Source organism: Sceloporus occidentalis, unplaced genomic scaffold (genome assembly GCF_023333645.1).
Source record: "Sceloporus occidentalis isolate IW3139 unplaced genomic scaffold, rSceOcc1.0.p SCAF_3, whole genome shotgun sequence".
Taxonomy (NCBI): domain Eukaryota; kingdom Metazoa; phylum Chordata; class Lepidosauria; order Squamata; family Phrynosomatidae; genus Sceloporus; species Sceloporus occidentalis.
The window spans coordinates 62,597,825-62,622,387 of NW_028316983.1; the positions used below are offsets into that span (position 1 = coordinate 62,597,825).

The following is a 24,563-nucleotide window of genomic DNA, read 5'->3' on the forward strand; positions in this document are numbered from 1 at the left end:
TCTGGGACGCCTGAGGGAGTTGGGAATTGGGGGCACTGCTCTGCAGTGGTTCCGTTCCTACCTCTCAGGCAGATCCCAGATGGTGGAGCTGGGGGACTGTCGCTCCGACAGGAGGGCCCTGACATCTGGTGTCCCTCAGGGAGCGATCTTGTCCCCTATGCTATTCAACATTTACATGAAGCCGCTGGGAGAGATCATCCGGAGACATGGGGCGCGGTGTTATCAGTACGTTGATGACACCCAGATAATTTTCTCTATGTCTCCGACTGATGCAGTAACTAAGGTTGGCATCTCTCCTCTAGATGCCTGCTTGGCGTCAGTAATGGGCTGGATGAGGGAGAACAAACTCAGTGTGAATCCAGGGAAAACGGAAGTACTGGTGATAGGTTCCCCGGTTCCTGGTGGTGAGATTTGTCACCCGGCCCTGAACGGGGTCACGCTCCCCCTGAAGGACTCGGTGCGCAGCTTGGGAGTACTCCTTGATTCGTCGCTCCAGCTGACTTCTCAGGTGGATGCGACGGTCAGGAGTGCCTGTTATCAGCTTCGGCTGATACGCCAGCTGCGTCCCTACCTGGACCGAAAGGACCTAGAATCTGTTGTACATGCTTTGGTAACCTCTCGATTGGATTTCTGCAATGCGCTCTACATGGGGCAACCCTTGTACCAAACTCGGAAGCTGCAATTAGTGCAGAATATGGCAGCCAGATTGGTCGCTGGTAGCTCCAGGTCGGACCATATAACACCTATCTTAAAAGATCTTCACTGGCTGCCTATTCGCTTCCGGGCTCAATACAAGGTGTTGGTTTTGACCTATAAAGCCCTAAATGGCTTGGGCCCAGGGTACTTGGAGGACCGCCTCTCCCCACATAATCCACCCTGCACACTCAGAACATCTGGGACCAAATTGTTGGAGGTCCCTAGGTCTAATCTGATTCGGACCTCACAGAGGGCTTTTACCACTGCTGCCCCTGTACTTTGGAATAAGCTCCCTGCAGAGCTCCGCTCCGCCGCCTCATTAGATGTTTTTAAAAAACAGCTGAAAACATATCTATTCCGGCTGGCCTTCCCACCTTAATTTGTTTGTCTGTTTCTCCTGCCCCTTTTTTCCTTTCTGACCCTGGATTGATGAACGTTTTTGCATTTTTCTTCTGCCCCTGATATATGTATTTTTTACCTTATCGTTTCCTGTTCCTGTCTTTGTAATAATGGTTTTAATTGCTGATTGAATTTTACCTGTATTGTAATGTTTTTTATAACTTTGTAAGCCGCCCTGATCATTTCTTGGAAGGGCGGGGTAGAAATAAAATTTATTATTATCATTATTATACATGACAGAGAAGAATCAAAGATGAAACCAAGACTGCGGGCTTGCTGGACTGGTTGAATAGAAATGTTGTCCACAGAGACAGAAAAGGAGTGTTGAAGGGTGGGCTTAGGAGGAAAGACAAGAAGCTCCGTCTTGGACATGTTGAGCTTCAAACGCCGATGGCGCATCCACTGCGAGACAGCTGTGAGACAAGACGAAACTTGCTGTTCAAGCCTTGGAGAAAGGTCAGGGGTGGAAAGATACAACTGGGTGTCATCGGCATACAGATGATAGGAAAACCCAAAAGAGCTAATGAGTTTACCTAAGGACAGTGTGTAGAGAGAAAACACTTTTTAAACATCTTTTACTGTTTAATTTTGTAGTTGGGAGGGAGGGTTGGGTTGGAGTCTTGTGGGGCTTGTTGTTTTTATTGCTGTATATTGTATTAACTTTGCTGTTACTCGCCTCGATCCTCAAAGTGGAAGAGGCGGGAGATATATATATCACATCCTATTATCTACCAGTCCTCATAGGAGCCTAGAGTGACTACAGCAATATGTTTAACTACAGAAAAAGGAACAATCTCTCTAGCCACCGACTCAGAACTTTTGATAGATTAATTCTGATAATTTCTTTAAAACAATTAATTGTTTCCAATAGCCTTTTTTTTGCCAAAGATGCGAGCTTTTATTATTTTTTTTATATGCATGAAGATGGTCTTATCATACAGAAATAGTACAAAGCCTTATACCTGCATTGAGCAACTGCCAGATGTCTGAGGCTTATACTTATCTTCCACAAAAACTTGGAAGACCACAACATCCATCCACCCACATATTTTCTTCATTTATCAAAATTTTTCTTAGCCCCAAATGGCCCAACATCTAGGGTGGGCTAGCAATTTTGCCACATTTTCCTCCCTGGCCTAGGGAGACCTTTTAAAAACACAAGCCATTTGAATGTCAACTTGTGGTTAGCAACATGTTTTTTAAAAAGCCCTCTCTCATAATGCCTAAAACAGCCCTGCCCCCAAAATGTGGCCAAATTAGCCACCCTCCCCCAAATGGAGACATTTTGGGTGAACAAAAAGTCAATTTTTAGAACATTTTAAGGGGTGTTGAAGAATCTTGAGAGCTGGGCCATACATTCTCCATCCTAGCCTTAAACACAATCTCTCAGATAGATTCCCCATTTATAAGAATAACTTTCTTTGGCCAATAAAGATTCAAGACTTGTGTCCACGGTAAAAATGTTATTACTAAATAAATACAGCTAACATAAAGGCTATGCAATGGAGAATGCATTAAAGACTATACTGCCATCTTAGTTTGATAAAATAAACTGATTTTGTCAGTCCAGGGTAATACCAAGACTATATAAAATGAAAATCTCACTCCTGGCCACAGGGCTTTGTTTTAATACAATTAATTTTCTCTGAAGAAACGGAGGTCCAGTGTAACACAATGCAGCAAACTGTTTTTTATTGGTACAGTGAGCCCTCCCCTTACATGGGGGATCTGTTCTGAACCCCCCCCCCCATGTAAGGGGAAACCCACGTATGCTTGTGCCCCATAGGAAACAATTGGACATGTGCATGCGGTGGTGGCGTGGCACGCACCATTGTTTATACTGTCATGTGGCTTCCGCGTAAGCCTGGGTACTCGTTTTAGTGGCCAACAGAAAGACGCAAGGCTGAGTGGACCTTAGAGCCCCTGGGATCGAACTCACAAACTTGTGGCTGCAGTACAGGCATTTAACCACCACACCACCAGGTCTCCTGGTGATATGTAAACATTATGTTCATACTTGGAAACCATTCAGGAAAAGTAATGTTGTTCATACAGTTTCTGAAATTCTAGGGGTCTTTTTCGTCTGGAACATATGTATAAAATTTGAGGGATTCTGGGTAGCTGCACACTAATGAAAACAATGCAAGTGGCATGGTGATATCAACGAACAAAACCACATCTCATTTATTTCAAAATCTGTTCTTTACATTTTGGCTTATTGTTAATTAGTTTAATTAATACCCCACTCCATATCTAGACATTATGATACTGACAATAAAGCAATGATAAAGTAACAATAACACATCTGGTTTCCTACAAGGCCTTAATGGTAATGACTAATTCTGTGTCTGCCTTTGGAACAGTCCATTCAAACATGCAATGTGTCTTACTTTACACATTTGGACATTCCTTTTCATTGTTTTCTATGTTGTTTTTACACAGAAGTGGGACCAGCAACAGAATGCTGCAGTGTGGAGCATTTCTGTTCAGGTTTTCAACTACTCCTTTCAGTCTTCACCTCTCTAAGTCAGTAAGCCTTCCCAAGCTACTCAATATGTGCAGTCTACACTAGGATAATGAAGGGGAGTACTTAGGTTGTTTATTCTCAATTTTTTTCAAGGAAATTTTAATAAACTCTGTACAGCCTGGGGTTCTCCTGAGTCTACTGATATCTACTATGTATATGGATGGTCCCATTTTATCTACTTAAGCATGGTTATTCTTGGCTGAAGCCTAATATATTATAATATATTGTATTTCATATTATACACTTTTTAAATTAAAACTAAATTCATTCGTTGGCTTTGAAAAATGTTGCCAGCTCCCAGTTTTTAACCTTTTCTCAGGTTGCTCATAATTTATTTTTATTTTATTTCATTTCATTTTTATGCCACCTTTCTCCTATAGAGACCCAAGGCAACTGACATGATAAAAACACTTTTGAAAATAATTTAAATAATCCAGTTAAAACTGCAGTAATTTTACTTTTCAGAAAACCATAGATTCTTCTTTAATAAACAAGTTTATCTATATACCTAAGATTCCCCCCTCCGTTTCCACTAATTTGTCAGGTAAGGCTCACTAGACAACAGATTTAGAACAGGCTGATCATACTTAAAAATATAATGGGTATAATGTTTACCGTACAGTTTTCCAGAACAAGCAATGATCCTGGTGACATGTTACTGTCTGAAAGTGCAAACAACAATACTTCCCCCTTCTCCACAAACTGAATCGCTAACTAGAATTTGATTAGAGGCATACCAGACATTGAGTATCAATGTTTTTTTGCACAGCACATTGCTCATGGATGAGAAAAAGTTCGATGCTGTATATTTGCCCCTAGCCAGTAATGCACTGTGTTTCATGTAGGTCACCCATTTTTATGGGAGGTGGAAGCTCTCACTTTGGACTATGATTCACCCTGAAAAGGAAAAGGGCAAACCAGTGATCCCATTATACAATGCTGATAGTCAGCTAGTAAGGCAGAAATAATGAAAACATGACCCTTTGGGAAACAAAGCTAGGTCCACTTCTAAATAAATAAAGAGTAGTTCAGCTTTATGGTACAAAATCTGTTTCAGGAAGAAAGCACACCTCATCTGGGGAGAAATGGAGAAATACCAAGCTCAGGCTTTTTCATTTCATACCAAGAGACAATTTTTCTAATTAAATAGACTCAAGAGAAGCCATGCACATCTATATTTCCCTAGACAATTCTTGTTAAAATAGTTTTAGAAGGCTATAAAGTAAGCAGGGGGGGAAAGGCCCTAGCGGCTTCAGTTGATTTATTCAGTTTTTGTAATTCTTTATTTGAATTAAATTAACATATTAATAGTATATTCAATATCAGTGAAATATTAAATACAAAATAATTGAGTAAAACCATCACTGTTATTTGGTTGTGGCCACCAGTCACCACATGTTTCCTGTAAACATTTAATTTAGCTCAACTAATTCTGAAAGTTTGGCATGGATAACAAATATATTAAGCCACCAATGCAACAGTCCATCACATTAAGCCTCCCATTCTTGTTATGGTAGATCACAAACTATATAAAGGAGGAGGCGGAGGTATCAGGTATGTTGGTTTTAAAACAAAGTGGAAACCAGTACAAATAGTGGTGTGATATGGTCTATAAATAGAGCCAGTGTGGTGTACTGGTTTGAGTATTGAACTTAGGCTGCTAGCACAGTGCAGAATTAATGCAGTTTCACACTGCTTTATCTGTGATGGTTCCATCCTAGGGAATCCTGGTGTTTGTAGTTTGTTACGACACCAGGGCTCTTTCACAGAGAAGGCTAAATATATCATGAAACTCCAAATCCTAGAATTCCATAACTTTAAACATACCCAGCTCCCTAAGTCTCTCCTCATAAACCATAGTTTTTACATTGGACTCTGGCCTTGGAGACTAGGGTTTGAATCCCTGATCAGCCATGGAAACCCACTGGTGACCCTGGGCAAGTCACACTCTGTCAGCCTTAGAGGAAGGCAAAAGCAAACCCCCTCTGAACAAATTTTGCCAAAAAAACTTGGTGATAAGTTGAAGTCAGAAAGAACTTGAACAACAACAACACTGATTAGTCTATTAATTTTTGTGCTGCTGTTAGTTTTGCTTACAAGTATTGGGCTCTCTTTTTTGTATACTGTACTTTGTTGTTATTAAAAGTTACAATAACGTAAACCATATAACCATACTGGGTCTGGTGTGAAAAGGTTACTCACTAGCAGTGACATATAATGGGACTCTATTAAATCAATCTTTTGACTTGCTGTCCTTTTATAATTGGATATAGTGCAGCTTAACAGATACTGCACTGAAAAGGAATCTGATTTCCGTTACTGCTTCTAGCAAACTGACCAGCTGTTTTTGCACAAGTAACTGTTTTTCTCTGACTAAACTTAGACAAATTCAGAAGAAATTATCTGAATCTGCATTATCTCAAAGTATTATTTTAAACATTTATACCTATTTCACCTTATAAAAATATTAACAAGTCAGAAATTTTTGAAGTATATGAGCCAAACTAATAAACCCCCAAACCACTTTAAAATGACAGAGTTCAGCTTGAAGATATGATGATGAGGCCTTGTAATTCGCCTTGAGGAGTAGATTTCTCCAAACGTGTTCCATTTCAAATGAATGATACCAAGCCTCTTTTGGTGTACAGACTCTGAGCAGGTCCTCAGACACTGAACAGAGAAAATGTCTAGCAGAAAGCTGTCAAGGCATCCAGGTTCTAACCAGTGGTTAAAACCAGCATACCCAGAACCATGTCTAAAAGTGATGACATTTCCTAGTAGCTGAATTTTCTGAATCCTTTCCCAGGGTCCTAGAGACATGTTACAGTATTCCAATCCAAAGATTACCAAAGCAAGAACGTCTGGGCTGTGAATTTACTTAAATCACTGCTTTGAAGTTTACCATGTATAGAAATGTAGGCTTTGAGTGCTTTCTGGACATGACAGCAATTCTATAGGTTATTTTGTTACACACAATCCCTTTCTTACCTATTTTCCAGACATCTGGTTTTACAAAGTCATGAAAACTAATAAACTGGCAGGTCAGATAATATAGGCATGCATCCAAAAATATCAGCATTCAAAACAATCCCTCCTTCCATGACTTCAGAAACCAAAAGCTTTCACTACCATGCTTATTTCATAACAATAATGAGGAGGAGATGAGGAGGAAACAAGTTTTCCAGGCTGCCTTACAAAACAATTAACGCTAAAGAAAGCGTACAAACATAACACAAATAATAACCAATGACAGTAAACTACAACTATAAAATGTTATCATGTAAGACTGATGGACCAATCAACAAGAAATTTCTTCACCTAGCAAAGAACTCAGATAGAACAAAGCAGTTGGAAGACAATAGCCCTGGGAAAAGTGAGCTGTATTTAATGAGGGGAAGCTATTCACTTCTATGCCCCTTTTCAAAAGAGTCATTAAAAACATTCTTTTCAGGAAGCAGAGGAGGCAAGCACATCTTCCACCCATCATCAGCATCATGCCCATATAATCCAAGCATACAATCCTTCCACTCAAATTATCTCCCATCCCCATTTATCTGTCATACACCAAACAGCCCAATGAAAATTGGACTATAGATGACATAGGATACTCATACTTTTCAGTTACTGGATTTAAAAGGTACCACTTTTTCTAACCATCATTTCTATGATTCTGTTAGGAAATATCCATGGCCAGAGAAGAATCACACTCATTTTGTATACAAAGGTATTCATCTGGAAGCTGATAAAGTAGAAGTGTCACTGTGCACTGTTACTGTTTGCACAGCTCTATGAAAAATGCATGTTTATGGTTCTTCTTACACAAAAACAAAAATTCAGGCTTGAACGATTTGATTTTATCAGAGTTAAAGGTATTCCTAATTTTATTCCAAGTTTATAAACCCATAAATGGACAGTAATGGGGAAGCAAAGTGTGCTCTATCCTCTGCCATATGGCAGTGTATCCTATGTCTCAAGCGGTTGTCCTGCTTTTACTTACCAAAAATAAATAAATAAAATACTTACATAACCTTTCTATGTGTCTTGTTCTGTTGCTGAGCTGCTGATGTAATTAGGGAGTTCTGTACCTTAAGAACAACATTTTAGCATATTTTGGATACAGTACCATAGAATTTGAGGTAGAATGGACTAGATTAATTTTGATTTTTGCTAAAAAACATACAGGCATATCTTGTAGCCTATTTGGTAAAGTGCAGACTCTTACTCCATGTCTGTATATCCATGAGATTTACTGTAATTCTCAATTTGTGCCAACTCTTCAGAATCACACCATTTTACAAAACCTGTTATTTAGTTCAACAACAACAACAACAATTTTTGCTGGAACAACATGGGATGGAGGAACAGCTCTTTCTAGAGTATTCCTCTCAAACCAGCTGAAGATGGCAACTTATCTGAACCCTTTGGGAAATCTATCAACAAAAAGGCTTTGAATTATCACTTTGATCAACTGTGACAGTAGGTATAGCTGTAGTCTGTAAATAACTGGCAGCTTAGATACAGGCTCAGATTCTGTGCAAGGAAGAAAGTACAGACTTTCTAAAAAGGATAACTCAGTTGCATTTACTGCGACTTAATTCAAATAAAAGCAAAAAGAAGCAAGCTCTTGGAAACTGCTGATGTTCACAGGGAAAACATGGTGGTAAAGATTTATGATTAATTACTCTGGGTTCAGTTTAAATATCTGAAGTATACAGATATTTTACATAGAAAATGGAAGAAAGAACTGAATCTGAAGATGTCAGCCAAAGATGCTGGCGAAACGCAAGGAAGAAAATCTTCTAGAAAATGGCCACATAGTCTGAAAAACCCACAAAAAACCAAGAACTGGATGGTTTCTGAAATAGTTCAGGACAAAACAACTCTTAATGGCATTACTATTAAAGATGAAAAAATGGGTTGCACCAACTACCATAAAACAGGTGGAATGATAATGCTGGACTTCTAGTGCAATCTAACAGAGTCTAATAAAAATAAATACTTGCATAGGGAATCTTACGATCAAAATATATATGATAATCCTGAAGGAATCCATCATTTCAATAAAAGTGTAAAATTTAAACATACTATTCTTCCTGAACTCAAAACATAGCTGAATATTGGCTTCTGGGTTGAAAATGGTGCAGTATTACAATGTCCCTTAGTAGATACATTGAGGGACCTGCACTAAACATGACAGTCGCTGATCTGGAGTAACACCAGTTGGCTAGAACTGATCCCCTCACATGAGAAGCTCAGAGGATTGTTCCTGTATATCTGATTTATGTTCCTATTGTCTAGATAATGTGTCACTGTCACTGAGATGCGGGTAAAGAGGAAGAGGCTGAGAATGGGCCATTGAACCTGCTGCACTCTAGCCACCAAAGGAACTTAACGTTGCACATTCAACTTTCTAAATTTCCCTAAACGACATTGTGAAGAATTAAGGAAACTTACTAGCTCATGGGAACATTTTATTTCTATTATTATTGCTTCTACCATCTAAAATATTGAGTAAATCAACCCTAAATGTAAATTGCTTTAAAAGGAGAAGACAAGGTTATAAGATTTGAGCTGTTTAAATCATTAAAGATGGACTGTAAACAGGACTACTAAAATACAATTACAATTAAAGCCACAAGTTAATTAAACTTTAGGAAAAGACTAAAATATGTAAAGCGTTAACCTTACAAGAGTCATGAGAATGTATTATTTACCTTTCCTGAAGATAAAGTGTCTCATGGAATATTAAAGGCATGAATTTGGCTCAGAAAAGGAGGATTTTTTCATTATTTAAGGAAATTTAAATGTTATTTGATATGTTTAGATAAGACACATATTAGAAAAAAGGTGATTTTTTTTTTAAATTGTAGTCCAAAACTGAGGAAAGAATTTGCTTCATTTATGTGTAAGAAGAAGAGGGTGAATGGCTTATGTTAATCAAATTGGCCCTAAATATGTAGGAATGGAGATTCACCTCAAAGGATTAAAAACTCTGATAGTGTGAATTTATGCTCCTACAGAAAATAAATAATTATTGGAAAGTTTGGGAATTTTCTTATAACTGGATAGTCTGTGGTTATTTCACTACAAATTGATAGAAGTTCAGATAAGAAGATGAAAGGAGATCAGAGGAAACTTCCAAAATCTTTTTAAAAAGTTTATGGACAATTTAAAGCTCCAAGACGCATGGCCGTTTAAACAAGGAAGGGCGAGAGAGATAATACACCTTTTTTTCCCAGAGAGACATAAATCCTTTTCTAGAATTGATATGTTTCTGATTTCTAAGGCATTGCATAACAGAATTAAGGACATGGAAGTTCTCCCAAAAATCTTTTCTGATCACAACTCAGTATGTTTAACTTCAGATCTAACAGATAAGTGTTTTTTTAATTCAAGATTGAATTATACATTATTTCAGGATGAAAAATATTGAATAAAGCCAAGGATTTTAAAATGATTTTTGAGGATAACTTAAATAAAGGCATTGATGTGAGAATAGTATGGGATGTTATTAAAGCTTTTATGAGGTAACAATTAGTTTATACCTTATAAACAAAGGAACAAAAAAGAGACAAAATTAATTCTAAAGATTTGAGATTTATTTTAAAAAAAAAAGGAAGGTAGAGGCTTACAGCTTCAGAATACTCTTTTAACAAAAAGTGACGTACATGATTTGTTTTTGTAGACAAACGTTAAAGAAGCACATTAACTGAGAAAGCGGCTCATAACTATATCTTCATAACAATCTTCTAGAAGAGGTAACTTAGAAGTTGGTGGACATAATTCACTCATTATTTTCAGGGACTAAAATAGCAACTAACCCAAACCTCTCTCATGGGTGGTTGACACAGTGACACCTTTGCTTTCTGATGTTTCATTGTACACAACTTTGTTTCATGCACAAATTATTAAAAATATTATATAATATTATCTTCAGGCTACATGTAAAAGGTGTATGTGAAACATAAATGAATTTTGTGTTTAGATTTGGGTCCCATTCCAAGATATCTCATTATGTATATATATGAAAATACAGGTCCAAAAAATTCAAAATCCAAAACCTAGTCCTCCTATTCTAAATAAAAATATACTATTAAAATGTAAAGAGGAAAATTAAATAAAATGAATACATGTACATTTCCTATGCATTTTTGCTATAAGTAATACTATCCATATCCAAGACTAAAATTGTAAAGGCCTACATACTCTGAAGGCCCCAGACCACTTCTGATGTCAGAAGCTAAGCAGGTCAGCTCTGGTTAGTAGTTGGATGGGAGGGCACTAACAAATACCAGGTGCTGTAGGCTATATTTCAGAAGAAGTAACTGGTAAAACCACCTCTGAGCATGTCTTGCCTAAAAAACACCCTACGAAATCCATGGGGTCACTATAAGTCAAGAGGCAACCTGAAGGCACATACACCATCTTTTCTAAGGAATAATAATAATAATAATAATAATAATAATAATAATAATATTTATTTGTATACCGCCCTCTGGCAAACCAATCCGGGTGGTTAACAACAGTGGATTAAAAGTGGCTAACAACTGATGACAACTGGAGTGCCAATGAAGTCACATGTAACCTGAAAACTGACATCTATTTCACTTAAGATTTAAATTCATACAGAAGATTTAAGCAGCTTTAGTTAAAATAATGTTGTTTTCCATATCCTTCTTTTTTAACCCACTGAATTTGCAAAACAACATTTTGGCTCATGATTTTTTGAGTAGGCCAACTCCCGTCATTCACCACACACATAAAATAGTCATTAAGAAAATGACAGCATAGTATTTTCAAAAATCATAACCAAATATAACTTGCATACAGAAAGTTACACCTCTACCTGACTATGTAAAATTTTAGCAAAAAGACATTTTGGTGGTTTGTGTCTCTGAATCAATTCTGACTTGTAGTGAGCCTCTCATAGGGTTTTTATGGTATGATTCATTCTGAGTTGATTTGCTATTGCCTTCATCTGAGGCTGAGAGAGCCTTACTTGCCCATTACAATGTCTCTAATACTCTTAAATGATAGTTTAAGAACAGAGCTACCTTTCTAAATGATTAGCATGAAAACAATATTCTCCTGTGAAAGAGAAAAGCTTATTCTTCTTTGATAGATGTTCAATGTTTCCATTTTGGAACACATTTTACTTTTTTTGTAGACCTGGAATTTTTTAAGACATGCTTTGGGAAGGAAATTTGACATGTTTTCAAACTTGGGACTGTTAGTAATCTGGATTTTGGCCATCTTTGTGCAATTTGCCAAGTGAAGAAAAACACAATCTGAAGCTCATTCTTTCATAAGCAGTTCAAAAGTCTTTGTATCGGCTATGAGGATAGAGGTTGGCTAAAAGTTTATCATATGAAGGATTTTGCAAATGTGCATTTTACACACCAGAGAAGATACTGGACCCTTGCTTTGTCTCTGAACTCGCCTACTAGCGGAAATTTACAGAACATTCTCCATACACAGCAAGAATTCCCTCATAAATATCCATTCCTACCCAGTGCCAGTGAATGAATGAAGATAATTTAGTAAAGTACTGACCGGGGCAACCAGTGTTCAGCAACGCTGACTGAACAATGTTATACTTTAAGAGGCTAAGTGACAAGAATATCAAAGAAAGGAAACTGTTGTCTCAGCCAGGAGAGCCAGAGCTGAATCATTTTGCTCTTAGACATTTGGAATAGCAACAGAGCAAAATGGAGGAATTACCATTGAGCAAGGAAGTGTAATGATAAAATATATGAATAATTTAGGATACAAGCTACTGGGATTTGCTTCTGCAATAGTCAGCAGATAATACTCCTATAGTAGCTGAAGAATTTCAAAGTATTTCCCTAACAGGCAACAAATGATAACCTCAAATATGATCATTCCAACAACATGAATCTTAGTCTGCAGATTTCCCAAAATACCTGATGATGTGGAAAAATGCTCAAAGATGTGGAAACAAAGTTGTAGAATTAATTCAAATATAAGCTTGTCAATCTTTCCCATTTTCAGTTAGGGGTTTAACTCTCCAAACAAATCTAATCCAGTCCTTCCCAGGTATTAACACAACTCTAGCTCTCTCATCTAGATGAGCTTTATTGTCATCTTCTATAGTAGTTTTGAATATTTATGACTCTACTGGAGAACCAAAACTTTGTAAAGAAGAAGACATTTGTTTACAATATTTTTAATCATTGAGATAGTCAGAAGAATGTATCCTTGTATTTCATTTGTTTAATTGGATCTGACAGTACTGTACTAACCATTTTATCTGAGAACGAGACACTATAGAAACCTATCCCCAGGACAATTTGTGCTGCACTTTATTTTATGAGTCTGAATTTGTTAACTTCTTCGCCCCCCCCCCCCCCCCCCCAAAACCAGAACTTCAAAAGGTTAAAAGTCCTAAATAAATCTTTAACAGATTTCCACACAGTTACTTACCAGGAAGCGGACATCATCAAAGCCATTGAGAAGCAGTTTGCTCTCATACTGCTGTAAACCGATGGATTCCAGCCACTCCCCAACACTCTGCTCCAGCATCCGCGAACCTGACGAGAGAGGAATCGGCAGACGCTTGAAAAAGGAAAACCCATTAAGACGGTAGCAGCGGCACTCTGAGGAAGACAGGTGGCATTGCCACATCATAGTCATTACCATAAAGAAGCCAAAGCAGGGCCAGAGTACTGACTGGCAGCTGCTCTTCTGTACATAAACCATGAACAATATAGCTTCTGTCCTGTTCAAACTAGAGTGTTAATCAGTCTCTCAGGTATACTCAAGCAAACTCTGAATCCAAGCTGTTTAGAACCATTCCTGGGACCAAGATATGACATGCACTGATTTCCTGGCTCAAGTGTGTTCCGCGCCAGGCATAAGAGCCCAAACCTCACAAGAATCTGTCAGCTCCTTGTTTCATCACAGGGGGGTGCAAACTTTCCACGGCATCATTCCAAGCCAGGGCTACAGGCATGAGAGACAAGAGAGGGCCAGCTCACAAATACACACAGCCCAGCAGATGCTTGCATCCATGCAACTTCTGATGCATTACCTTGTACAACAGGCCAGTAAGGAAGGCTGTTAGCACTGGAGGTGCAAAGCAGTTAGAGAGAAAATACATCTTCATGCAGCTGAGAGAGACAAACAGACACGATGGGTGTTCAGAAAAGCAGCAGCAGCCAGATTAGTGAACAGCTGTCCAAAGGAAGACATGCAAGACAAATAAAAAAAAAGACACACAAACTGCAGTAGAAGAATAAAGATTTATACTTTTTTTCCCCCAACAGTCCCGAAACAGGCAAACCATGGTAAGGGCTTTTCTTTGTTATTTTATTACAAGGAACAGAGGCATGAGTGACAACAAGCCTGGGCTCAAAAGTCCTGCCACTGTAATTTCACCACCTATCCAGATGGATGACATCCTGACAGCTTGTATTGACTGAACTAAGATGGGAACCAGCATCAACATCTAGACTGAAATAAATAACTACACTGGAGCATCCAGTGAAAGCAAAAAGGTCAGTAGTCAGCTCATTTTCCACCCAACAAAGCTGCTTCTGCCAGTTCTTTGTTGACTTGTTTTTGCCAGTCCTTCATTTTCTTCCACTAAAGGTAAGCAATGCCTTTACATTTCTCACTCTGATTATCAGCAGCTCTCAAAACAAAGCATTTTAGCTCCTTGATTTAAGGGGGAGAAGCAAAACAAGACGAACACACCCCCTCCCCCTTTCTCTGCTGCAGGTAGGGTTAGATATATCCTGGCACCTCTTTTCAGCTGGTTTATCAGAAATATATTCTTCAGGGCCCCCGCAGAAGCTATACGGAACAACTCTTCTTTCCTTTACAACCTAAAAGGAGAGTCTAGGAACTTGTTACTTTCCTTGTGCAGAACTGGAGATACTCGCCGTAGCAAGGAAAGTTCAGATCCCCACGTCCTTGCTGTCCTCAGAGGAATTGCTATGCAAGTCACGCAGTATTTTCTCAGCCTTTCTAGCATGTTCGTCTTTGAAGGGCATTTGCAAAATATTGATGAAGACAGCAGGGTTGCAGCCTTTGAACCCTGTGGGTATCTGAAGTTCTGTACATTCTAAACTAGCCCCTGCCACTTTTTTCCTGTAATGCCTGCACAATGCAGTGCTAGCTATTATCTGAACAATTTGGAGGTTAGAAATCCAGCTGCACTATCTTGCAGAAAAGATCCTCTGTTAAGCAAGTCAGTGTTAATGAGTGCTCAGGAGCTGGCGAGCCTTCTTAATGCATACTGCAGCACTAGGGATGCAGCACTCACAAAAGGTTTCCTCCTCCCTTCTCTGACAAAGCCTGGCCAAAAGGACAGCATCTATCCCCAGAATTCAAGAAGGCAGCTCTTGCTTGGCCAGAAAGTCTTTCCTTATCCAGGACAATTTTCTTCCTACTCCATAAGCAGGCAAACACACTGTTGTCTTTTCTCAAGCAGGCATGCGTCCCTTTCAGAAAGATGCAGCAGACTGCTTTGTCTAAAGGCAGCAAGCTCTTGCTCACTCACTGGCTGTTCCCTCCCCTCTCCTCATGCTCACACCCCTCCCAGTAGAAGCAGTGATCAAATTTCAGAATAAAAGCTGGCAAGGGGAAGACAAATACAACCACAGCTTTATAATATTCCAGTTAAAATTGTAATTTACTTGACCATTCACCCCACTGTTTGTTTTTGCAGTGTACTGATTTTTCCCCAAGACGTGCACTGAGGAGATTGTTTGATGCTGAAAGGCAAGTGTGGCTGAAGGTAAACAGGCTAACTAGGAAGAAACATATCATGATGGTTTTCACTGTGCCTATATACTTGCAGGCAATATTTCTTGGGATTTTTTTAAGTTGCTTCCTGTAAGTCTAGTAAAATAGAGCTATAATGACACTAAAGGCAACCTTTGAGAAAACAAGATTTATCACTGTAGGTAATTAAAAGACCAAGTTATTGAAACCTCCCAAGATTATTGGAGAGCTGCAATGTACAAGATCCATGCACATATTTTGTTTGGATGTTAGAAGAGAGGGCAGGGGAATACAAACCCTAAATGCTTCCAAAACCCTTTAGTAGTAGTAGTGTTTAATAATCTACAGAGGTAAACCATGACCAGTTTCTGAATGAAATTATAATCTATTGATCCACTATGGTTCACAGGACAGGACACTTGTATCCAGCAAAATGTTAATCGAGTGCATGATCTCTTGCACCCCAGCTTTCTCCAATATGTATCACTACTGCTGTCATGACACATACAATGTCATGCCATAACAAAATGGTTTTATTTTTGCTATACTGTTAACATCCATAATTAACAGTTTTCAGAGGACAATGCTGGTACACAGAAGATATGACTAGGGATAACTTACTCTAGTCGCATGAAGCCAACTGAATCAGTCCAAGCCTTATCACAGTTTTAGTAACAGTTTATTGTGATAGGATTGCAACTGACTAGTCACATACCAAATGACCTTGACAAGCATAGGGTATTACTATATCCGTACTATCATAAGCAACTCTGTGCCTTTGGGGCTGTACACCATTAGATGACTACAGCTATTGCAGATAATTCATTCCTCTCTGGCATGTATGACAAGCTATAATGAAGAGCAAGTACTCTGATAGTTACTTTTTACTCACAGGATAAACCATACAGCTCAAGCAAAAGAGAAGCACTAAACTGAAAGCAGATCAGCCACATCAAACAAGAGAAGGCTGGATTATGAAACATGGAAACGAATTTCTGTAGTTCCATTTGTACCAAGAACAATGCTACAGTTTTCCAGTCCACAAAAAGGCAGGTGAATATCAACTCACAACAGTAAATACAGTCAGCATTAGAGGTGACAAATGATAAAATGAACACAGATTGCTACAATCCTTTGTGCAGCAGAATCAAATATTTTTTAAAGCTTTAGTGTTTTACTGAAAGCTGAATTAAGCTGTAATGTCCCACATTAATTCTCTCTAATGCAACAACACTAGTTTACTGATGTTTCAGCACTCATCCTTATGTGGCTGGGGATATCAAACTGACAAGTGAAATCACAGTAAAACTATCACATCTATCACACAACTGCTTCATGCCAGGTGAATCACCATTGGCCAGAAAGGATCATTTGTATCATGTACCCCTTTTAATCTAAACCTCAACATTTTAATATTTCAAATAGTAGGTGTGAACAGGCATGAAGAAGAAAAAACACAAAGGCTGTGCTGAAGTCGTGTAAAATACACAAATCATTTTATTGATTTATTTGCACTTAAAAGCAACTAGCCAAAGCCTTTTGTTAGCAAGCTGTGGCCTTTGAAGAGGCTGTTGTGGAGGATGTATTACTTTTTAACAGATTTCTTCTTCAGTGATACTAGTGAAAGTGGTAATGGCCCCATATTTCTGTTGGGACAGAATATTAATTCTCTAAAGCCTTTGAATGCAGCAGCAACAGGATACTATCTATATAAATCAAAGGAAAGATCTACAATCTCTGCAAAAGGCTTCAGATTCTAAGCAACTTAGATTTAATTCTTCCCCTTCTCATAAAGGGCTATGCTTTGGGGAAAATGAAGAAAGACAAGAGAGAAGAGTTAACATCCAATGGCTGGCACCCTGTTAGTGACTTACGTATGTCTCTTTGGATGGCATGTGGGAGGCTAGTCTCTTGTCCTTGCATTCCCTGCAAAAACTTCCTATGGCCAGCAGTTGTTGAACCTTGGGAAGGGCTACTGCTGCCCTTTCTTACCAGAGAGAAAGGGAAAGGAGTGTGGGAGGTGAGTAAGATCATGAAAATCTAGCTTCTCTAAGCTCTTGAGGGAAGGAAAAGGAGGAGGTGCACTTGATTTGAGAGCATATCCTCATTTCTCTTACTCGCTCTCCTTCTCTATGGTCTAAACTGCCTCCCTCTCCCTTGATTCCCCACCAATAAGTGACAGCAGAAGGGGCACCTCCAGGATGGAGGATGCAGAACAGTGTGTGCAGAGCTATGTGCACATGTAGGATCTTGCCTTCATATATTAAAATATTTACAGTTAGCACTGGCACTTTTCTAATAAGCCAGCTGTCTCTTCATTTTAAGGCAACCTAACTACCTGATAATTAAGTAATTCTGACATTATTTATACAACATTTATACATCTGCTTTTTCACAGGAGTGTCAAACCTTTGGCCGTACTACAGTCCAGTGGTCTAAACTGACCAGAAAAACAGAGCTGTGACAAAAGATCATGTGCATACTACAATATCACAGTGGTTTATCTTCTTAAAGAAAACAAAAACCCATCTATATAAAACATCCAGTGGATTCTGTAAAGCCTCAAAGCCATGAATAGAATGGAAAGGGGCGGATGGACTTCTATCTGGAATAGGAGCTCTAGGGGTGGGGTGGGCAAAGACCAGAAGAAAATAAACATTTTATTCTGTTTTATGCAGTGAGGCCATCTGCTTGTCAGCAATCAATTGCAAGTATAAGAAAGTCCTTTTTATTGATCTTATGTAGCTTCACAGTAGCCATAGTTGGAGAATGAGAACTAATCAGTTACTTGCTTCCCTCAGCACTACGTTTCTAATTATGTCAATCAATCAGGACATCTTGCAAGGGGGAACTGACAACAAAACAAAAAGGGCTAAGAAAGCTGGCTGTGTAAGTGACAAAGACAGTGAAGTTGAAAGAGATCAAAAGTAATCTGCAGTGCAGGATCATTCGACAAACTCACCATCCATATGGCAGTTCATACATTTAAGATACAATAAATGGATATGGCTCATTACTTCTTGGCAATGTCAGGCAAAATGTGACACCTGCACATTTACCAGTGGTTCACTCTGTATACAGATTCTAACTTGAGCATGGATTTGACTGCATTCCTTATGGCCATATGTGGTCTAATTTTTGGACTTTGTTTCCTCTCTACTATGTGGTCCCCAAATTTTTTGGGGGGCTATTGCCCTTTTTGTTCTTGGCTGACAACCCTAGCATCTCCCCACAATGTGCGTTTCTTGATATTAGGTCTACTGTTCTACTGTAACTTCAAAACAACCAATCTTGGTCGCTGCTCCCTTTGCCACCCAGTCACTATGGGAGAAGCAACTGAGTAGCTGGCAGCAACAATGCTGAACTTGCGGCAAAAGCTAGGGCAGGCAAGAGGTCACTGCTCAGCCAGCTGCTTTGTTGCTGCTCCCAAGGTGACCCGATGCTTCTCCTTCACAAGGAAAGACTCTCAATCCAGCTTTGTTATGGTGGAGGCACAGTCAGTGTTTATGTAGGGGATTTACAGAGGCCACATACTGTGCACTAGAGGTGCATGGATGTGGGCAGGGAGAAATTTTAATTATAGGAGCCTCTCCAAGGCAAAGGACTCCTTCCAAAAATTGACCCCAGATACTCCCCTGCTTACCCAGAGATGTGCCTTCCTCACATAGCTTCAAGTGTTCATTCTCTCCTCCCACCCACCAAAATTGTTTCCTCTGTTACCTCTTCTCTTGGCCTGTCTGGTGAAAGAAAGCAGGAGCAGCAGCACAGCTTCACCTTCCCAGTCAAGTCCCAGCAAAGATCACAAAGCTTAAGCAGGGTCCCAAATTTAAAAGCTCCTTGTTGCCACCACTTCTTCCCTGCCACCATGGGCTTCTTGCTCCAGTCAGTCAGTCAGTCCCAAAATGGTGCTGCTCTGAGCCCCAGAAGCAATGCCCTGCACTCAAGCATCTCAAAAATTTCCCAACTGGTACTACTAGTGAAAGACATAGCTAAGGGAGTGAGCTCACATGGGGAGGTGAAGAGCAGGAGACACTACCACACAAAGCGATCAGCAAGGCTGTGCAGTGGTTTTAAGCAACCCTGAAAACAAGTTTCATATAACCCTCATCCTCATTATGGCCCTAAAGGCCACTGGTTCCTCTTGTCTTTCTTGCACACCAATACTTTGACTGAAGGCCCCCTTTTTACTCTCACTGCACCCCTGCTGCCCCATTCCCCCTCAATGCTCCCTTGGATCTTTCCACCACCCCCAAGGGAGGCATATCATCCACTTTTGGAATCACTGGTCTATACATATATTTATACCACCCAATCTGCTCAAAATTTCTGGAGAAGTCAAAAGACTGCATACAATTGTGGCATGTCTGGGCCTAAAAAAGGTACTTCTTAACTGTGGAGTGCCAGAGTCCAGCAGTGTTTAAAAATTCCTTACCCCCAGTGTAGACATTGGTTTCCATAGAATTAGACCTGCAGATACTGCAAAAGAGCAGTATAGTTTTAACTGTCTTACAGATACTCAAGAATAACCAAAGTAATCTACTAAACCATCTACAAAACCATCGTAAATACTCCTTGAATGTGAGTGCACCTTTAAAGTTACCAGATGATTAACCTTTGAATGTGAGCCAATGAAACTATGTTATATGTACTGCTATTTTATTTGCAGAATGAAAAACACATCCCACAACATGTCATCAATGAAATGAGAAAAATGACCAAAATAGGTTGGAATTATTAATAAGCAAGCCAAAAACTGGGCTAGTCCCATCAAATTCTCTAACCAGAAATTAATTTCCTTTCCTATTCTTAAAACAGGATTACTTAGCCTGCAGTCAACGGAAGAATATTTTTAGTTTCCATCTGGAAACTGCCCATGGATAAAATTTATTTCATGTCACAGTTCATAGCTGCTAATTTTAGTTCATGCTAATCTAAAGGGATCACGTACGTTTGAGCATCAATGCATTTTTATTTACTTTCCCTTGGCGAATAGGACTGTCAGCTGAACAACATGAAAAGGGATTCCCATTCTTAAGTTTCTGTCCTCTTTAGAAATATTAACAGCTAATATAAAATAGCATGTAGGATCCTATCCTCAGTGAACTAAGCAAATATGAGTATGACCGCCAAATTAACATGTTGTAAACAGGGCTCAAAAGAAAACTACAGAAATACAAACTAGAACAAATTAATAAACATGTTAAGAAACACAGTTTAACTTCAACATGTGTGACAGTTTAGTGTTTTCTGGTCAATGTATATGGGCCTAGACAGCTCCTAGATAGGGAAGGCTATTTTGAAAGGCCATAAAAAGGAAAGAGAAGACAGAAATAAACTTATTTTCTGAAACTACCAAAGAACTCAAGTGATGGATATAAAGTCTTCAGTACCAAAAACTCCATATAGTAATGCAAGTCTTCCTTGTTTATTCAAAGATCTTCGAAAAACTATTCCTCAAAAGTTACATACAACAATTTGATGAATCATTTGATACTTCTGAACAACAGAACTATCAGAAATACAAGGCAAATAAATGTATACTGTGAAATCACAGCTCTCATTGCCTTAGTGATCTTGTCCCTGAACAGAGATACATGCTGAGCATGAGGATGCACACATATCCAATGTATGCAAGGAAATGAGTCCACACTTACTAGCAATAACATATGGCTCATCTGAATAAGAGGTAGAAGATGTCCCATGATGTTGAACAGCATTCAGCCCAAGAGTGGCTCTTTTTAAATACAATGGCCTGTTACAGACTACCAAAATAAAGCTGCTTCAGGTCTCTTTGGAGGTATGCTGTTTAAATGATGCATGCATCCTAAGAATCCGGAAGCTGCACCAAAGCTGCACTCCAGTGCTTAGGAATGGAGTGTGGCTTTGGCGCGACCTCCAGACTCTTAGGAACCATGCATCATTTAAATAGCATATCTCCAAAGAGACCTGAAGCAGCTTTATTTTGGCAGTCTGTAACAGGCCAGTGACTTTTTAGATCCAGCCTTGTAGCTCCTGCAAATTTCCTACACTATCTAACTGTGCAAACAAGCACTCAAATCAAGCTATTTTATACAAAAAAACTACTAAGGTTATGAGGGCCTAATAATCTTCTTACTGAAGAAAAATCTAAACACTGAAGGGAAGAAAGGCTGGTGATAAATCCAGATTTTTAAATAAACAAGTAAAAGCATATTAATGGAGTGCAGCAGAAACTGACAGAAAGCAAACTATACTTGGCAGGCAAGTGCATCTCTGATTTAATTTAGTTTAACTGATTTGTCAGAAAGTATATTTTTCTGCATCAATTAAATTGTAGCAAAAGTTTGAAATGACTATTTTGCCAGATGAGAAAGATTAATAAATATCAATACTCTGCTTTCTTCATTTCAACACTGAAATAAAGTAACCTTACTTTTTTTTAATCTTCAAGGTGTGTGTGTGTGTGTGTGTGTGTGTGTGTGTGAGAGAGAGAGAGAGAGAGAGAGAGAGAGAGAGAGAGCGCACAAATGATGCCTAGGTATATTCCAACTATTCTAGACACATTTTCCCTGCTTTATAACCAACAAAGAAACTGCTTAGATCAGAACCTTTTTGAACTTGATGACTATGTCTGGTTTGGGGTACCAGATATTTCCCTCCTCCCTTATAGTTACTTGGAACAGAAAGATATCACTTATGAACTTATCACAGAAATAGATGGCAGTGTATAGACTGTAGCCATATTTAAGCCACATTCTTTTCTCATGTCTCGAATGAATGAAAAGGAAGGAATGAAAGAAATGAAAGCAAGTATACAAAATGTGTATTTTTCTATAATAGTTCTTTTGAAAGAAATATGTAAAAGCCTGAAATATTTCTGGTCATTTTCTGAAATTAAAACTACAGATATTTTAGGTTTGGTTTTGTGCTGAACTACCACAACATTTCTGTTTTGGACAGCATTTTAAAGTGGTAAAGGTTGAGTATCCCTTATCTGAAATGCTGGGAACCAGAAGTGTTTGGGATTTTGTAATAGCTGTATTTGCATATACATTTACAATGAAATATGTTGGAGATGGGACCAAAGTCTAAACACAAAATAAATTCATGCTTCATATACATAGTGTGTGTGTGTGTGTGTGTGTGTGTGTGTGTAACAATATTTTTTTTTAATAATCTTGAGAATGAAATAAAGTTTGTGTTCACTGAACCACCAGAAAGCAAAGGTGTCATTATCTCTGCCATCCATTTGGTATCTGGAGGATTTCAGAATTCCAGATAAGGGAGACTCAACTGGTAGTAGTTCAAAATAGGTCATCAAGGTTTACCCAAAGCTGAACTAGTGAGAATTTTTGAATCATTCCTTCTAGATACTCTACATGCAAAACTATTGCTAAAATTACCTTCACCTGCCATACTCTTTCCACTGCATCATAATATGGATGCCTTGGAGCAGTCCAGTATGAAATAATGTTTCTCTTGTTTATGAGAAACAAGAGTTTCATTATTATTGAACAAATTCTAGATAGGAAATTGGAAAAAAAAATCTTAAAAGGTATCTCTTCCAATAGTAAGTGCGACACAGATATATACGAGGATCAATAGCACAAGTCTATTTTAATGGGAAAATGGTAGCAAGCAAATCTATAAGCAAGTCAAAATCCCTCCTATTCAACACTCTCTGTATCCTTCTAAGTTCTATTGTTTCCTCTTGACCTGTGTTCATCTAGCTCCAATTTTAGATTGTGAGCCCTCAGAACAGGGCTTAGCAATTTCTGTACTGGGCCTAACATGAGTAAGTAAACTAATAATGTAAAGTAATACAAAATTATATATGGTTGAGCAGCAGCCAAAAGCAAGTTGAGTAGCTGCTTTGTCCAAAAGAAATCCATTAAATTAAGTACAATGTATATGCCAATCAGGAATTGAAGAATAGCCAATTGCTGTTTCATGTCTGGATTTCTAGAATTAACACATCTCTAGAGGCAGAAAAGACTTAAACCATGGTTTGAGAAACCCAAGGCCCCAATGTCAAGTCCCAATATGGATCAGTTTGTTCTGATCTTTCATTGGCCTGACTGCAAATGCAGGTTAAGACAGTTGCACAAGCAAGAACTCACTCACACCCCTCAGTAGTTCAGTATGGTACCTGACATCCTTTGCTGCTCCTGAGAGAAGTCAATGCCTTCACCAATGGAGCTCATGATTTTCTCAATCTGAAAAATATAAGAAATAATAGTAAGACTGTATTCATAAATGAGAAGAGCCTGATCACAGTGATTCTAAACCATACAACTATTGAAAAGTATGTATTAAAGTCTAGATTTTTACTATATGAAAAGGATGTATTATTGATATATTAATCAATTTCTTATATTAATCAGTCTATAAAATCACCTTGTCAAGATGACAACTAGCAAGGAAGTGATGTTTGTTCACACTGTAAAAGAAAGATAGAGTGGAAGAAACCTTCTGTAAGGTTTCTCTGCATGAACAGAAGAATCCTTTCATACCCTTGAATAAAACATACAACCCTCCCTATTTTGTCAACAAAAAATGTACTACTCCTGCCAAAGCATATTTCCCAATACCAAGTTGATTCTACTGGAAACCCATAAAATCATTAATATAAGCTGTAAAATGGGAGCAAAAAGGGAAATCATTCTATGTAATGCTTCCCATAGCCAAAAAGAGGAACACCACTCAGTCCAAGCTGAATTAAACTGCAGGGGCATCTACAGTCTCCCTAGCATCTACAATTTAAAGAAAGGAAACAACAGATGCAATGCATGTTTTTCAGACATGGCACTCTAGATTTTAAAAGGACCCAGCCTACTAAAAAGTAGAACTACAGGTAGCTTTACATATATCATAATCATCATATCCTTAATCTACAGAGCTAGAATTCTGCCCATTTCCCAATCAATTACCAGGCAGGTAAAGAAACCAAGGAAGAGGCTCATGGTTTGGCTTGTGTAACCAGCAACTTAGCAACAGTGTTTATGTAGGGGTGACAGTTGTATGCCTTCTACTGCAGGGATGGTATAAGGTGTGGATCCAGTTTATTTATTTAATTTATATCCTACCATCCCCCCAATATGCGACCCAAGGAGGCTTAGAGCACAAACTGAAACAAAAGATTGCTAAAAAAAATAAACAAATTTCTATCATATGCCTAATTCCTACAAGGAAAAAAATAGTAACAATGCTATAT

The 24,563-nt window shown here is 38.5% G+C and overlaps 1 protein-coding gene across 6 annotated transcripts in view; it reads right to left on the bottom strand.

The window, feature by feature from the left end:
* ANKS1A (ankyrin repeat and sterile alpha motif domain containing 1A) overlaps positions 1-24,563 on the bottom strand; it is a 185,893-nt gene that overhangs the window by 55,324 nt on the left and 106,006 nt on the right. For all 6 annotated transcript variants that reach the window (XR_016280435.1, XM_089514680.1, XM_089514682.1 and 3 more), the window contains exons 15-16: positions 23,499-23,565; positions 13,067-13,173 (exon numbers count right to left, since the gene is read on the bottom strand). Coding sequence is in view for 5 of the 6 variants with exons in the window: in XM_089514680.1 (XP_089370806.1) it covers positions 13,067-13,173; positions 23,499-23,565 (174 nt within the window). In the remaining variant the exon portion in view is untranslated. The remainder of the gene's footprint in view (positions 1-13,066; positions 13,174-23,498; positions 23,566-24,563) is intronic.